This window comes from Poromitra crassiceps, assembly GCF_964638095.1.
Source record: "Poromitra crassiceps genome assembly, chromosome: 2".
Lineage (NCBI taxonomy): Eukaryota > Metazoa > Chordata > Actinopteri > Beryciformes > Melamphaidae > Poromitra > Poromitra crassiceps.
The window spans coordinates 111066818-111085175 of record NC_139624.1 but is presented as its reverse complement, the minus strand read 5'-3'; the positions used below and the strand labels follow the sequence as shown (position 1 = coordinate 111085175).

The 18358-nt window shown below is 46.0% G+C and overlaps 1 protein-coding gene across 1 annotated transcript; it reads right to left on the bottom strand.

Annotated features, from left to right (window-relative positions):
* Positions 1 to 2264: 2264 nt before the first annotated feature.
* LOC310771320 (leucine-rich repeat-containing protein 34-like) lies at positions 2265 to 15947 on the bottom strand (the record flags this gene model as incomplete). Its single annotated transcript, XM_083631902.1, has 9 exons — positions 2265 to 2678; positions 4130 to 4256; positions 4397 to 4552; positions 6840 to 6994; positions 7889 to 7984; positions 12409 to 12537; positions 14399 to 14482; positions 14572 to 14636; positions 15842 to 15947. The coding sequence occupies 9 exons, from the start codon at positions 15945 to 15947 to the stop codon at positions 2265 to 2267; spliced, it is 1332 nt and encodes a 443-aa protein (XP_083488028.1).
* Between the last annotated feature and the right edge of the window lie 2411 nt (positions 15948 to 18358).

The window sequence follows — 18358 nt, the reverse complement described above, 5'->3', positions numbered from 1 at the left end:
TCTCATGTCCCTCTCTGTGCATCCACAGCTTGTTTGTGTTTGGCATGTTTGCTAACGTCGTTTTTCCCACCGTGTTCTAGTCGGCCCGACATAGCAAAACGCATGGTGTTGACTGATGTGACTAGCTGTTAGAAACGGGAAGGTCTCGCACCAAGTGGACTGAAATTTGGAAGCGTATTTCTTTTTCTTGGGACCTGTTTCATCCATTTTCATATGGGAACTATTTTCTTTCAATCGAACTACAGGCACTAGCTGCTAGTGTATTTCGGTCAAGTGTCATCCGGTTCCATGTTCCATTGCATTCGAGAGAAGGCAAACATCTCTGCGGCCAATATCTCCAAAACTCAGCAATTCACACCAAAACGATAGATGGATAAATAGCGCTACAGATAAGAAGAAAAATATGTATTTTTGATTTTTGGGTGAACTGTCCCTTTACATTTTGAATTATTACAGATTTGATGCACACAAGATTCCAACACACCATATTGTCTTATAAAACGGCTCTCTCAAATCAAGCAATCTGATGATATATTGTGATATATTTAGCATATACCACAGTAAATATACCACAGTTAGAGCCACTCAGTGCCCTGAAGCAAATTGGGTCAAAAATGAGGTGAGGGGCCATTGGGGCCATTTATCGGAGAGTTGAGCTGTTTGGACCTGAGCCAGAGGGGCTCAGCTCCAAACAGTGATTTAAGACATTTAAATATAATAATAATAATAAGAATAAGAATAGCTTTCATATTTCCATACTTGGTAACCGTTTTATGAAAGCAATAGATCACTTCAGACCGTGATATATGTTTGCTTATATATCACACCTATGGGTGTTTTCACCCAACGCCATAGCATGACCCTTAGGTGTGGTATAATAAGCATATACCATGGCCTCTCGTGATCTATTGCTTAAGTATATGTATTATTTATGATTCTAGACCACTTACTGTATTTTTTACAACAATAAAGACAAGCTGTAGATTTCATCAGAGTTCTGGAAGATCTGGAAAAGTATGTGTGAAAGTAGTAGTGTTTCTGATTATTCCTAGATCTTCGAATCGAGAGAGACCAATCGGGGCCAGCTCAAGTCATATCATGATGAGTCAGATCTAGCCCAGATTATCACTGTATCATCACTATCCAACTCATTTCACTCACCACTGAAATATCCATGAGGATAACTAAATGGTTGCAATCAATCACATATTTCTCAGCCAGGGCTATTTATTTATCCAAAATCCGAGTGATCAGCACTTGCATGTGGACAATCTGCGCTGATTAACAAACTGTTTATTCGTGGTCGTGGAGGTGGGACTATGAGGAGATGAATTGCGGGGGAATCCTGCAATTGTCTCAATTGCATCTTGTTGCCAGATTGTTTTGAGAGAGAAAACATACACTGCGAGGCGTAAACTACATTTATGAGTTGGAAGTTGGAATGCAGCATTGGGCGGCATTAATGTGTTTTGGGGTTCTGCTTACACAGATTAGACGGTTACACTGTGCTGTCCGATCCACAAAGACTTGACACCACGTTTTAAATAAAAAAACACGTTTCTGCCATAATCCTACGGTATAGGCTATATTCGTGTCTCGTATAGCCTGTGTGTGCAGGAACACTGGGTAAACAAACGTTATAGGCTGGTGGTGACACTTGTAAATTTTGAGGGAACCCTCAATGATTCTTCCAGATTAAGGTTTGAATTAAATTAACTTTAGTTTTTATTAAAACTGTCCAGACTCCATGGATGTTATACCGCTATAAAAAGAACAAGGGGTCTATATTTTGAAGCAGTAGGCTTTATTGGTAGGCTATATTACTCCAACATACAGCAGATTATTTCAGTGAACAGATAGCTTAGTGGTAGAATAGCCAAATCCCACTCGCGGCAGTATTAATAATTATAGCCTTATGTATAAAGCTGCTGAATATACACTGTACATAGCAGAATAACTAAACATGCCCACTCATGGTAACGTCATATTTTGACGTCAGCTTGACGTTCCCGCGTAGACGTCTAAATCATCCCCAAACCGGCTGTGATTTGGCCACGTCCTGGATGTCACTGAAAGACGTCATCACAACGTTATCATGACGTAATTTTGCTTGCTGGGAAAAAGCTTTGGGGGGGAAGTATTCAGTCTTGCACAGATCTAAGTGGGAACTTAATATCTTTTTATTTTTTGGAAGCAGGAAGGAGGAAAAAAGTCTCACACATAAAAGGGTTTGTGGCTTAGGAGGTTCATTTGATCACAGAGTATTATCGTGAATTGGAGAGCTTGGGAATTTGGAGTTTGAGTGTGTGTGTGTGAGGGTCTAGCAGGGCTGCGACGGGCTGGTCCTGGGTGTGTTTTGTGCGGCCTGACTCGGAGAGTGGGGGGAAGGGTGTGGCCGTGTCCCGTGTGGGTATGTTCCCTGTGGCCGTGTCCTGTGTGGGTGTGTTCCGCGTGGGCATGTCTTGTGTGTGCGTCTCCCGTGTGGGCGTGTCCCGTGCGAGCATCAGAGCGGCGTCCGTGGCGGGGCCCCCCTCTGGCCCGGATTGGGGCGTCCAGTAGTAATGCCTCCTCAGGCCGTGTGATGTCTCGGCTAGGCGCGCCTCGCCACCCGCCTCGTACGCGCTCACGTCCGTCTGCTCCGGAGGCAGCCGGCCGCTGGCTGCCAGCTCTCTGAACGCCTGCGGGGAGACCAGCAATACAAACATGTGACAATAGAGTACCGCAGGAATGCATTTAACCGGAATTCCCATACAAAAATCCCATTGCCTTTTCCCCCTACGAACCAGGAGCACAAGGACTTCTGGGGTAAGCCTACAAAAATATGTCATCCTTGTGGGACTCTATACATATACAGATCCTTTCCCAAAAATTTGAATATCATGGAAAAGTTCATTTTCTTCCATAATTCCTTTCAAAAAGTGAAACTTTCATAGATTATAGATTCATTACACACAAAGTGAAATATTTCTAGCCTTTATTTGTTTCATTTTTCCTAATTTTGGCCTACAGCTCCAGAAAACCCCCAAAACAGTATTTCAAGAAATTAGAATAGTGTGAAGAAAATCAGCAGTTACTTCTCAGTTATGACTGACTCTAGCTTCAGTCCACTCCCTCTGAATCTCCGCCAATTTTTTAAATCATCTTTGCTTGACAATCCACTGAAGCCCACCTTCATCCATGGTATTTCCATGATATTCAAATTCTTTGGAAAGGATCTGTATATATGTATACAGTATGTGTCCAGAACATGAAATGAGACTCTTGACATCACAGTTTCACAAGCTCTCATCCACATTATATTACTGTCACTTTGTAATGACATTTTTTAATTGTTGTTTACATTCTAGCAGCCAGTTTGCCTGGAAACCTGACCAATGTGCAAGCTTATGTTTTATTTGCGTCTGGCAGTGGCCTAGTGGCCCCTCCCATTCAGGCACATTTCTATCCGACCTGAAAATGGTTGGACCAATCACAACCGTTTATCTAATATGGGGCAGGTTTGATATAATGACTGACAGAGGAGCGCCGTTGAGGCATTTTAGTTTTCTCGTTCATTTAAATTCTAATTCACGTTTTGTTGCTGATTGGTAAAACTGTCGGCTGTGTTTTTTATGTGTTTTTTTATATGTGCATTGCTTTGCTGCTTGTTTTTTCGATTATTTTTTTGTAAAGCACCTTGAATTGCCTTTGTGTATGAAAGGTGCTATATAAATAAAATTTGACTTGACTTGACTTGGTTGTGCGTCCAGAGGCCATTTTGGTCTGCGCCTGTTAATAATGCCCCCAGGAAATCTAAATCGAACGGATAGTTTCCAGACTCATTCGCATTTGCAAATTGATCTGGCGATGTCAGTCTAGCAGCCAATGGCATCGCTAGAAAGATTTGTCTCACAGAAACAGAAGTCTGCACAGTCAGACTTTGTCGTCACTGAACCTCTATTTATTACATCATATCTTGGTTATGGTCTGTGAACCCCATATCTTGTATCAAATCAGGAAATCCAAATCAGAGGTGTGTGTGTGTGTGTGTGTGTGTGTGTGTGTGTGTGTGTGTGTGTGTGTGTGTGTGTGTGTGTGTGTGTGTGTGTGTGTGTGTGTGTGTGTGTGTGTGTGTGTGTGTGTGTGTGACCTGACACACAGGCTCTTCCAGGTGGTTTCCCCAGATGTAGATGTGAGTCAGAGTGCTGTTAGACTTCAGAGCCTGAGCCAAAGACAGCAGCCCGTCTGTCCCTATGTTGTTACTGGTGATGGACAGACTGAGAGAGAGAGAGAGAGAGAGAGAGAAAAGTTAAGTGTTAAATATGATAGAATGGTCGTTATAGGATTGATGTGTGTGTGTGTGTGTGTGTGTGTGTGTGTGTGTGTGTGTGTGTGTGTGTGCGTGCCGTGCGCTCACCCTCTCAGGCCGCAGTTCGGCAGGGCCACAGCCTCGCTCAGGCACATGGCGCCGTCATCTTCGATCCGATTGGATGACAGGTCTAGGATCCGCAAGGTGGGGTTGTGCTTCAGCAAGGCGGCGAGATGCAACGCGCCGTCACGAGTCACACGGTTACTACAGAGACACAACACGACCACATTAAAGCATGTGTGTCTTCTATACTGAGGCCTTAACAGGCTGAAGGTCTGGAACCCTGCTGGGAACATCTGGCTCTATCTACATCAAATAATTATAGTAGAACCTACTAAAAAAGTTTTCCCTGAGTTGTCAACTCGTTACACTCCATTTCCATCTTCTAGTCAAGGGGTGCCCAATTTTTTTCGGATGAGAGCTACTTACAAAAAATAAAACCAGTCATGAGCTAGGCTACTTCTTTTCCCCTTGTCCCCCCCAAGTAGCCTACATATTTAGCACATTTTAACAGTATTATTTATTTAACATTATTTAATGCTATAATGCTAAATACTGTAGATACTGAGTCAGCTATACACGAGTGGGAGTTAGTTTATGCATTAAAAATTTAAATTAAAAATGTTGGATTTCTTTGGTGAGCTAATATTGATTAACCTGGCAAGCAGCTGGATTCTCACGAGATCTTGAGATCTCACTCGGCGTGAAAACAAAACCATCCATCTGGCAGGTTACTTATTAATGGCCTGAGATCTACCGGTAGATCACGATCTACCTATTGGGAAGCCCTGTTCTAGTCTGACTTTGTCTACTCCATGATAACTGATTTCCAGAGGAATCCCGCAGGGGAATTCCATTTTCCCTAACCAATCACTAGAGACCAACAACGTATTTGCCTGAATATAATCCAGTGGGGAGAACGGGGGGAAAACATATTTTCCTTGAAAAAATGCCTTCAAAGCAGAGTGCTGTTTGGATTTCAAAGTAATTGGTACTTTTAATCGATTTAAAACAGCCTTGATAGCAGCGTCTATCTCGTCTAGTCTATTGTTATTACTCCTCAGCGCACTTGACAACAGGAAACAGCTTGACAACTGCTGCTTGCTGTTTATTGGTGCAGATTGGCTAATCATTAGTCCCCCTCTGTGCTCATTGGACCAGTCATTTTTTCAACTGAGGAAATGCTGTTGCATGTCACGATGCCAGACCAGAAGCAGCCAAACTCAACTTGGTGGAGTGGGCGGAGTCAAAGGTCTGGACCCAGGCAAAAAGGTAGGAAGAGGGACAAAAACTGGGAGAAAACAGCCATAACCCTGAACAGCAGTGGGATTATTTTTGGACTGTGTACTTTCTTCATTGTATGTAGTGGTGCATTCCTTTATCGCAAAATAACTGGGATGTTGAGGCTAAATGACGTCACATCCGTTTTGTTAGCGTTCCATTTGCAGAAAACTTGAGCTGGGAAGTTCACTGTTCATTGGTCAGATGGTGTCCACCCGCTATGCCGACCACCCGCAATGCCGACCTTAGGTTTAGGCGTGGGGGGGGAGAGGTTAGGTTTTGGGTTAGGGTCTGGGGGAGGTTAGGTTTAGGGGTGGGGGTGGGAGAGGTTAGGTTTTGGGTTAGGGTCTGGGGGAGGTTAGGTTTAGGCATGGGGGCTGGGAGAGGGGAGGTCGGAACAGCGAGAGGTCGGAACAGCGACATGGAACCGGTCAGATCCAGTCGCTAGCCAGGCTAGCCATTGTTAGCAATAACAGTTGATAACATGGCATTTTGCGGCATTTTGCGCATACAAACACTGCAGCCTCATGTCCACACAGATAGATGTTAGGCAGTGCTGTGTGTACAGCTGATTTAATGAGACACAAACAAAACAGAAGTGCTAAACAACATTACTACGATTATAACTACTGTTGTTGCGCGGCGCAGCCATCTTGGATTTTTTAGGTCGGGGCTACTGAGGAGTTTGGAATGGGAAATACCAGCTCTGGTGATGTCACTGTCCCAGCTCAAGACCTTTGAAGTCGTAAGATTACCAGTTCCCAGTTATAAAGGAATGCACGATAAGCGTAGGTCCAGGTAGCGCAATCTGTGATTGGCTGTGTCAGCGTAGCCTGGGTAAACCCTGCCCCCACGTGACCTGCTCTCAGGCTTACCCTGCTCTCAGTCACTGTAGTGACTGAGAGCAGGTCTGAGAGCAGGTCACGTGGAGGCTGGGTTTACCCAGGCTAGTGTCAGTGGGTGTGTTCTCCTACCTAGTTAAAAATAAAGTGGTTAAATTCAACCTTTTTTCTCATGATCTTTATTAAAAATAGGTAATTAAAAAGTATCAATAATTATTATGACTGATATGAAATATTTTATATCGATATGTTTTTTGGCTATATCGCCCAGCCCTAGTATGTGTCAGTGGGTGTGGTCTCCTACCAGCGCAGGTCCAGGTAGTGCATTCTGTGATTGGCTGTATGTGTCAGTGGGTGTGGTCTCCTACCAGCGCAGGTCCAGGTAGTGCAGGCTGTGATTGTTCCGCAGGCCCTCAGCCAGCCGCTCCACCCCAGAGTCCGTCACACACATCTTCCCCAGGTGGAGCTGCTTCAGGGTCCCGTTCACCGCCAGCATCCCAGACCAGTGAACCGCTAACTCATCCTGAGAGAGAGAGAGAGAGAGAGAGAGAAAGAGGGGGAGAGAGAGGGAAAGGGAAACAGAGAGAGAGACTGAGAGGGAAAGAGAGGCAGGGGGCTTTTTCCTTTGTATTGTCTGCACTGTGTGTGTACGTGTATGTGCGTGTGTGTGTGTGTGTGTGTGTGTGTGTGTGTGTGTGTGTGTGTGTGTGTGTGTGTGTGTGTGTGTGTGTGTGTGTGTGTGTGTGTGGGTATCAGAATCAGAATCAGCTTTATTGGCCAAGTATGTAGACATACAAGGAATTTGACTCCGGTATACGTTGCTCTCAATGTACTTACAAGGCGGGGAAAGAGTATGCAAACAAGCTAAAGCAACAAAGAAGGACATTGAACAAAGGTACATAAAGAAAGTTGGTTTCATGTGTATGTGATGTGTTCTATAAGTGAGAACCAATTTGACCTCACTTTCTCTCACACCTGGCTTTGAAGGGCTGTTTGAAGGTTAAGACTTGGTTTTAAGGATTAGGTTAGAATTGGGTTCAGGTTAGGGTTACTGTTAGGCATTTAGTTGTGTTGGTTACGGTTCTCAATATGATGCAATATAATGATAGCTACATTGGCTTGTGTGTGTTTCCCTATTCATGTATATTGTATTATATTGGACTGCAATGTTGTGATTGTGTCTTTCAGATATTTTTCCTATTTTATCTTATCTCAGAATATTGATATGAACACTACGCTGCATACTTAGGCTACACTAAGACAAATTCCTTGTACTGTACATGTATGTAATCTTGCATATTGTGGCAATAAAAGTGATTGTGATTGTGTGTGTGTGTGTGTGTGTGTGTGTGTGTGTGTGTGTGTGTGTGTGTGTGTGTGTGTGTGTGTGTGTGTGTGTGTGTGTGTGTGTGTGTACCTGCAGGCTGTACAGCAGAGGTCTGCTGATATTGACTGAGCGCAGAGTTCTGTTGCTGTTCAACACGATGGCGAACGCGATGGCGCTCTGAGTGGACTGGAGGACACCACGTTACACTGTTACACATTCATTCATTCACACTTTATCTCAGAATAGAGCAGAGTAGAGCAGAGTAGAGCAGGGGTTCCCAAACCTTTTCATGTTGGGACCCAAAAAGATACATGTTGTGTCTCCCTGGGACCCAAACTCACAAAAAACATACGGCTATGAGTTGCCATGACGACCAGTTGGTGACCCACCCCCCACGGGTCCACGACCCAAATTGGGTCCCTACCCATAGTTTGGGAAACACTGGAGTAATGTGTGTGTGTGTGTGGGGGGGAAGGGGGGGGGATCATGACGTAGTGCTGTGGGAATCACAGTGTTCAGTGGAATCGCATTACATCTTTCAATGTACATCAGAGATATATTTCAGAAAGCAATTCTCCACTCCATGCAGTGTTCTTACCATAGCAAAATCAGTTCTATGCTCCTTTGTATGTTCAGTGAATCAATCAAATCTTTATAACAATTATGCATTTTAGCAGTGTTCATTCCAATTTCGAACAAATCAATATTATAGTTGCCACAAACATTTATATGAATTTGTACTTTAACCAATTCTAATTGAATGTTGTTTTTTTTCATATAAAATTTTATATATATAATATAAAATATAAAAAGATTTTCAAATAGTAGAAAGGTGTTCCAATGGATAGTTTTTCCCAACATAGCGTGGGGCTAGGCCAATAATTATAATATTAGTATTATCTTTTATAGTTTTTCCAGTGGAATCATCGTATGTTTCTGCTGTATAAATACATGATGCCAAGAATATTTTACTTAAAAACTATTTTACAGAAAATGTAAATAAAATGAAGTGAAACATGAGAATAAGATATGTGAGGCATACATACATGAGGCATAGTGTGGTTTTGAAACACACCAGGCATTAGCATTAAGTGCAATGATGATAACATTAATTTATTAACAGACTGCAGCACATCATCCGCTGTGCTGAGAAGGTGATCGGATGCAACCTGCCATCCCTTCAGGACCTGCATGCAACCAGGACACTGAAGCGGTCTCATAAGACCATGGCCGACCCCTACCACCCTGGTCACAAACTCTTCAAAACACTCCCCCTCTGCAAGAGACTGAGGTCTGTCAAGACCAGAACCTTGGTTGGACCCTTGGTGTGAAAGGGGTATAGAGAGATAACTGTACTAATATCTCCACATCTCCAGCTGGGATTGGTAGCATCTGGTACTAAACCTTATGTTTGATCAAACCAAGATGATTTCATTTACAGTCATTATACCGGGAGATCAATTTATAATCGTTAAAAAACCTCAGCAGCAGGTACAAAGGATTTTCTAAATCTCTCTTAAGAGCACCTAGGCATAATTAGCCTGTCACTAGGAGCTCTTCAGGTCTCTAAAGACGGCCTGCATTGGGTGATCCTCATTGTTCATGATCCTCCTGAGCTTCCGACCCATTCTCTTCTCCAGGATCGTCTCAAGGGAATCCGGCATCACGCCAATGATCCGGCTTTCCTGATCAGTTTGTTGATCTTATTTTTATAAGATCAACAAACTGATCAGGAAAGCCGGATAATGATTTCTTAAAACAGCTTGAAAAGTATTGAATCCTGCAGCCACAAACATTTCACTTGCACTACTACATCATCTAGGTCTTTTAAGTAATATTATAATGGCATCATTATAAGATGGGTCTGATTAGATTACTGAAGTCAGTGAGGATCAGCAAATCAACAAATAATGGTGTATAGGTCTTCTATCCACAGTGTGATTGGTTGTTTTTGTTTTGGAACTCTACATTGACTTCAGTTGTTTTGGAGAAGGCTGCTATGAAGGTGTGCTGGAACCTCCCTGTGTGTTATATTGTAACGAAGTGGGTATTCGTCCAAGGAACTGGAGACTTGAAGTTGGTACAGGCTCTTTATTCTTGTCTTCACAATACACGCTCCTAGCAGCTAGCTTCGCTGCTAGCTCTAAACCACCCGGTCAGCTCGCCCACCCTGGCCTGACTGCCCCTAGCAGCTAGCTTCACAACGCTAGCTCTAGACACAACAACCGTCTGCTCGCCCGCATGGCACTGACTGGCTTCCGCCCCGGCCGCTGGTCACATATATCCCCTTACCCCTAGGAACACACCCACACACATCAGTTCCTAGCTGCGATCCAGACACTTAGGTTGCACACCACATTACAGGTAATACCTGGATTACCCAAACACGTTACACTTCCCCCACACAACTTTAATGTCGCTTCCACGCGACATGCATAACCCACACACATCCCCCTGTACCAAAACACACCCAACACAATATTTTTCCCATCACCACATCAAATTCTAATTCCCACAAACCCCACATTTCAATTCCCCACAATTAGTCCCTTCTTTTTTCCCAACACCCCCGTCATAATGTCCAGTTTGCATCAGGTACTCCGTAATGTCTAGTTTTCCATTAGGTACCCCCATAATGTCTAGTTTCCCATTAGGCACTCCATAATGTCTAGTTTTTCATTATTTCCTTCTTTTTTTACACATTTCAATTCAAACACAAGCCCCCACATTTTCCTTAGCTTTTCTTTTAAACCCCATTTCCATCCCCCCTTTTCCCAGCTTCACCAATTCCCCTGAAGCACTCTTTTCGGTCCCCCCTTTTTGCTTGTTCCAGTAGCAAATGCACGAACGAGCACCGGATCGACATCCTCGTCCTCCGGTCTCCACTCGCGCCCGTCGACTCTCCAGCTGACCCTGGCGTCGTCCTCCCGGCCTCGCACTCGCTCGTCCTCCCGTCCCGCTCCCCCAGGGGGCGGCGTGTTGAGGACAGCAGGGCGGACACCATCGGCGTCGATCTCCACCTCGACTTTCTGCAGCGCAGCCGTGGGGGTTGTGTAGCGGCATGGTTGGGCCGGCTCCTCCAGCGTTGACCCCTCTCGCTCCCCCGGGGACACGAGCGCCGCTCCCCCGACTGTAACAGCATTGCAGGTGATGTCGCTCACTTCCCTCTGGCTGTTCAAAACGATCCCCGCTCCAGAGCAGCTAGCCTGGGCCGGCTCAACAGTCACTCTCCTGCCCAGCACAATCGGCTCTGTACTGCCCCGTTGCTCCGCTGCTTGTAGCTCAGGCTGCTCCCCTGGCTGTGTGTCTCTTCCAGCGTTCGCACTCTTAGTGCAGTCTCTAGCTAAATGTTCAGGCGACTGGCAAGCCCAACAAAGCCTCACCTGTTCACCGCCTGCACGTCTCTCCTCTCTCGCTGTTCTCCAATCTCCGACAGCTTCTTGACATTCTCTGGCTAAATGTCCAATCTCGCTACATGTCCAGCAGGCTCCCTGCTGTCCATGTCGTTGTCCCGCATACCCGGTCCGTCTCCCGGAACCGCATCGGCACCACCTCGCCACGTGGCCCGGCTCTCTGCAGGTCCAACACAGTCTCTTTCGTGGCTCTTCCGGCCGCTCTCCCCGCTGCATTACCTCCGCGCTCATCAAGTCCACCCGCTGCATGACTTCTCGCAGCGCCCGCATCACCTCTACTGCCCAGGCAGGAGTCTCTTGCACCAGCCGTCCGACCTCTCTCAACACACGGGCCTCCATGCCCGCCAGCATCGAGCTGATCCCCGCCGTCAGCTCTCCTTTCCTCCCGTTCACCGATGGCCATTCTCCGGAGATACTTGATTCTCCGCGCACCATCGCACGTGGTTGCAGCTAGCAGTTAGCAGTTAGCACCCCTGGTAGCTAACTTACTAGCGCTAGTTTCTAGAGCCAAAAAGCCGCACCACCCGTCTCTTTTGCCGTTCCTTCTCACCCTCTCCCCTCTCGGCCGAATCAGAGGCGTTACCGCTTTACTGTCTGGCACCAATGTAACGAAGTGGGTATTCGTCCAAGGAACTGGAGACTTGAAGTTGGTACAGGCTCTTTATTCTTGTCTTCACAATACACGCTCCTAGCAGCTAGCTTCGCTGCTAGCTCTAAACCACCCGGTCAGCTCGCCCACCCTGGCCTGACTGCCCCTAGCAGCTAGCTTCACAACGCTAGCTCTAGACACAACAACCGTCTGCTCGCCCGCATGGCACTGACTGGCTTCCGCCCCGGCCGCTGGTCACATATATCCCCTTACCCCTAGGAACACACCCACACACATCAGTTCCTAGCTGCGATCCAGACACTTAGGTTGCACACCACATTACAGGTAATACCTGGATTACCCAAACACGTTACAATATGTTAACACATTTCACCTGTGTTTCATTTGGCATGAGGGTGAGTAGAGTCAGTAGATGATGACACAATTTTCATTTTTGGGTGAACTATTCTTTTAATGAAGCTCAATGTGTGTGTGTGTGTGTGTGTGTGTGTGTGTGTGTGTGTGTGTGTGTGTGTGTGTGTGTGTGTGTGTGTGCGTGCGTGCGTGCGTGCGTGCGTGCGTGCGTGCACGTGTGTGCGCGCTGTTACCAGGTCACAGTCAGCCAGGTCCAGCTCCTGCAGTGTGTTGTTCACCTGCAGCGTGCTGGCTAACTGCATTGCTCCACTGTTCCCAATCTTATTACCGGTCAACCTTAGAGAGAGGAGGACCCTGTTACACTGAGAGAGAGAGAGGAGAGAGCAAAAAGAGAGACAGATCATTACTTTTTGACATGTAAAATGACAAGACAGGGTTGAACCTAGTATAGCTGGGTGGTGTTTGATGTTTATAGTACTTACACTTTTTCCTTTTATACTATTATACCTGCCTACCCATTTATGTTGCTCTGCACAGGCCAAGACAGCATCATTCACATGTTTCCCCTCAAAAGTGACACAATCTACACTTTAACTCTGAAGGCAAAACCGCCCCACTTCCTGTCTCGTCAAAGCTAAATCCAGCTAGCTTGATACAGCTAATGGCAAGTCGGCAACAGCACGGTGGAAATTCTCCAGCCAGAACCGAAGCTGCTACAGTCAGGACTTGCTGTCATGATGCGTCCTGATAGCTAGCGCTAGCGTCTAGCAGCTAGCCTACAACCAGATCTCTTCTCTGCAGTGCTGCTGTTGAATGTAGCTTTGTCTCCGGTGTACAAAACCATTGTCTGACATATTTGAATCCCATTTGTTTATGTGACTCTTGTCATGGCTTGTTAGCCAGCTAGCTAGCTGCAGGCTAGGCAGCACGTACTGTCTGAGGCTTGCTAGCAAACAGAGTCCTGTCTGGTCGGGTCTCAGGAGACCCTGCATGGGCCAACTGTATGAGTGTGCCACATGCCACCAATAATGGAACTTCATCACTCACTCACTCACTGTTACTCAGCGACTCACTCACTCACTCACTCAGCAACATTCGAATTTGTAGAGCTGGCTGCAGTAGCCTACTGTCCAGCTATTAAAAAAAGCATGCAGCTGGTTTCCATCAGAGACCTATGGTCATTTTGCATCCTTTGATCAACTGAAGAGGAAGTTTGAGTTGCCCGGCATGCACTGGTTCAGATACCTGCAAATCAGAAACTATGTTCGATCCAAGATTCATACCTTTGAAGCACTCCCAAATTAACTTGCCTTTTTCAATGTTTTCTGAGCTGTTTGATAACTGCACCTTGGCCTCTACTGAGAGGATGAGAGAGGCGTGTCAGGGGAACTTGGCATTGATTTGTCTGACATTGTATGGGGTAGGAGTCTGTGATACAATTCTGCTCAGTTAATAGTAGACACCAGCTGATCCAATTCAAAGTCGCTCATCGTCTTCACGATTCTAAGCATAAGTTGCACAAGATCTTCCCCTCTGTCTCACCACTGTGTGACAGGTGTCAGACATCAGAGGGCACTCTGTCTCATGCTTTCTGGTTCTGCCCTTCACTGACGGGATTCCGGGCAAAAACATTTGACTGGTACTCTAAGGCCTACAAAATAATTCAGCCAGAGGCAGAACTCGCCATCTCCGGCTGCTCAGAGACCTCTCTGGACTTCCCTACAGCTGTACAGCAGTCTCTGACACTGGGGTACCAAAGAAACTAATTCTGAAGGAATGGAAATCCCCCTCTTCACCCTCTTTCCAATTGTGGTTGACAGACATGACTTGCCCGGCTGGTTCCTCATTGACCCCTTGCGTGGGACCCCATACACAACATCTCTTAAGAAGCACATAATCACCCTATGCAGCTGGTAGCACCACATTACAAAATTGCAATATTGAGTGTCGATGTTATGTATGCTTTCCTTTCCTTTCCTTTCCTTTCCTTTCCTGTGTCTGAGCCTGTTAATTTGTCTTGTTCTTGTTTTGTTTCAAGAAAAATTGAAAAATACAATATTGGGGGGGGGGGGGGGGGAGTATGCAGAGATGTTCATTCTAGACAGTATAGTTAGTGTAGTGTGTGTGTGTGTGTGTGTGTGTGTGTGTGTGTGTGTGTGTGTGTGTGTGTGTGTGTGTGTGCGCGCGCGTGTGTGCGTGCGTGCGTGTGTGTGAACGGTGAACCTGCAGACTCTTGGCCAGGGCCTCAGCTCCCTCTGTCTGTATGTCGTTACACATCAGGTCCAGACAGAGCAGGGCTGACTTCTCCTGCACAGCAAACCAACCAGTCAACAATGTGAATAATCCTAAATAAAAAACCACAATATTGAGTACAGCAAAACTTCAGGTGCATTTACCTGTAGGAGGTCAGCCAGGTGTCCCGCCCCCTCGTCTGTGATGTTGTTGTACCGGACGTCAAGCCCTGTCAATCAAAACACAGTTAAGCAATAAAACTATAGATCTGCTCCCTCACCTATCCCACCTGAGTCTGTCTCACCTGAGCCTGTCTCAACTGAGCCTGTCTCTCCTGAGTCTGTCTCACCTGAGTCTGTCTCACCTGAGTCTGTCTCACCTGAGCCTGTCTCAACTGAGCCTGTCTCTCCTGAGCCTGCCTCACCTGAGTCTGTCACACCTGAGTCTGTCTCTCCTGAGTCTGTCTCACCTCAGTCTGTCTCATCTGAGTCTGTCTCATCTGAGTCTGTCTCACCTGAGTCTGTCTCACCTGAGTCTGTCTCACCTGAGCCGGTCTCATCTGAGCCTGTCTCACCTGAGTCTGTCTCACCTGAGTCTGTCTCACCTGAGTTTGGTCTCACCTGAGCCTGTCTCATCTGAGTCTGTCTCACCGGAGTCTGTCTCACCTGAGTCTGTCTCACCTGAGTTTGGTCTCACCTGAGCCTGTCTCACCTGAGTCTGTCTCAACTGAGTCTGTCTCTCCTGAGTCTGTCTCTCCTGAGTCTGTCTCACCTGAGCCTGCCTCACCTGAGTCTGTCACACCTGAGTCTGTCTCTCCTGAGTCTGTCTCACCTGAGTCTGTCTCATCTGAGTCTGTCTCACCTGAGTCTGTCTCACCTGAGCCCGTCTCATCTGAGTCTGTCTCTCCTGAGTCTGTCTCACCTGAGTCTGTCTCATCTGAGTCTGTCTCACCTGAGTCTGTCTCACCTGAGCCCGTCTCATCTGAGTCTGTCTCACCTGAGTCTGTCTCACCTGAGTCTGTCTCACCTGAGCCCGTCTCACCTGAGTCTGTCTCACCTGAGTCTGTCTCACCTGAGCCCGTCTCACCTGAGTCTGTCTCACCTGAGCCTGTCTCACCTGAGTCTGTCTCACCTGAGCCTGTCTCACCTGAGTCTGTCTCACCTGAGTCTGTCTCACCTGAGTTTGGTCTCACCTGAGTCTGTCTCACCTGAGTCTGTCTCACCTGAGCCTGTCTCACCTGAGTCTGTCTCACCTGAGTCTGTCTCACCTGAGCCTGTCTCACCTGAGTCTGTCTCACCTGAGTCTGTCTCACCTGAGCCTGTCTCACCGGAGTCTGTCTCACCTGAGTCTGTCTCACCTGAGCCTGTCTCACCGGAGTCTGTCTCACCTGAGTTGGGTCTCACCTGAGTCTGTCTCACCTGAGTTTGGTCTCACCTCTCACAGTGCAGTTGTTCCTCAGACTGAGCGACAGAGCGAGAAGGTCGCTGTCGTTCAGCTTCTGAACTCCCTTCAGCTGGCTGTTTCCCCTCAGCTTTAACATGGCATTTCTATCACACACACACACACACACACACACACACACACACACACACACACACACACACACACACACACACACACACACACACACACAGACACACACACACACACACACACACACACACACACACACACACACACACACACACACACACACACACACACACACACACACACACATTTGAAATATTTATTTATGTCCACATAAATACAAGTATGCAAAGGACATAAACAGTAATAGTGCAGTCAAATGCTGGGAGTCAGTCAGTTACATAGTGCCCAGACGGCAACCACAATAATGCATACACATAAACACACAGGATGATAACATGACAGGTTGATATATACAGTTATACTGTAATGTAAGATAGCGTTATCCACTTCATGGGTACAAAAAGCAGTGTCTCCTCCATATTGAGCGGCTGCCGATAATAGTAGATATTGAACAATATCTCGCTAACTGCTTGGCCCTTCTCTTTGGGAGACCAGCCATCTGAAGGCCTCTCACAACCAGCATGGACATGACCTAGGCTACAAATATGAAAACTAGAAGTTTACACCTGTAGCCCAGCTGTGAAATGGTCTGTTCTAGCTGTTGGTATTTCATCATCTTGGTTAGAAAGGCCTCCTCCAGGCTGTGGTCAAAGGTACAGCCAACCTCTAGAACAAACACCTATCTACGATTTTCATTGACAACAACAACATCAGGAGTGTTAGCTGGGATATTCGAGAACACATCTGAATCGTCACTACACAGACTGAACATGCTCGGCTTCACAATAGAATGTTTAAAAAGCGATATTGAAGACCCAAAAGATATCTTTTGATATCAGATCCACTAATCTCTCATGCCTACATATGTAAAGCCCTTTGTATGCATACCAACCATTTAAGATGTGAGCCATGGTTTCAGTTATCTGTTCATGACCATGATGTATACAGTGAGGAGCATGACTGTCAGGAAGCCAGATGGAAAGATTGAGCTTGGTTGGTAAAACCTGCAGTCTTGCTTTTAGAGTGAAGATGATAATGCTCTCTTCCAGAGCAACACTTTTAAACAGTGCATGAGAAACAGAGTGATCTGCTGCAGGGAGACATGCAAGTTTCCCTTGGAGTTTTAACTCAGTCCTGTGTTGTCGTTGTCTTTGTTGTTCAAGATTCAAGATTCAAGATTTTTATTGTCACTCCATGGTACAAGTATCACGTGTGAAATTATTGTGCTGTGAACTCCGTTTACAACATAGTACAAATATAACAGGGCATTTGAGTGCAAAAACAACAAGAGACACAACAAGCAATAAGGCAGTATAGTGATAAGACAAGTCAGAGACAGTGGCATATTCACTGCACATACAGTAGGTGCACATGTCATGTGCATACTTTAAACGTGCTTAAACATTTTAAATTCGGCGTATTTGACATACAGGTGCCAATAGCATATTCCTTATTAAACATACAATTAAACTCGGCGTTTTAAATTCGGCGTATTTGACATACAGGTGCAAATAGCATATTCCTTATTAAACATACAATTAAACATTAGACATACGTAATGGTAGCAGCTACAGTACGGTACAGTACGGCTACTTCACATTGTTGTGCCCTCATGAGGTGACCTCGGGCATTCGTTAGAGGGAGATGATGATCTACTCCACAGATATTCACGGTTGCTCTCACAGAGATACTGGGGTCAGATATAACCTCTTCAGAGACATTCACTGCCTCTGAGTTAGGCCCCACCCACTCCAGGGCAACTTCACACCAGCCACATAACGTAAGTCATTCAGGTCAGGCCAGTCAGACCACACGCCAAAGCCAGGGGAGCGACTGTCCAGCTTCCTGCTGGGTTTCGTCTTGAATCCCAGGAAGTTAGAATCCGACCCACGTGCCAGGGGGACCTTGCGTCTTTTTAGGTGTATGAACAGAGAAGCTCTGGTGAGCTCTCTGACATATTGGTCATCACTGTTCAGCATATTTAAAAGGTGGCCGTCCGAGCCTCGTAGCAAAATAAGTCCATTCAAAATTCGGAACCCCCAGCCCACCCTCCTGTTTACTGTGAAATATGATGTCACGTGTACTATGAGTATTTAGTCCAGTCCACTGCCTTACCAAACGCACAGTTCTATCATTCATTTCACGTAGAGATTTACATGGAATATGTACATTGGAAAACAAGTGTTGAACCTTGGCCAGTGCTATTTGTCTGATTGCTTCTAGCTTCATGATGAGTGGCAGGGGGGATGCATCAATTAAATCGAGTTCCTAACACAGGAATTTAATGGATTTAAAGGCCAGTCAAGTGCCCCCATAAGCTAATTGCTCCTGAATTTGAAAATACCAATTGTGGCGCATTCAAGTGCTTTTGGTAGGAAATAACAAAATATATTTTTATTTTATTTTATTTGTGGTTGT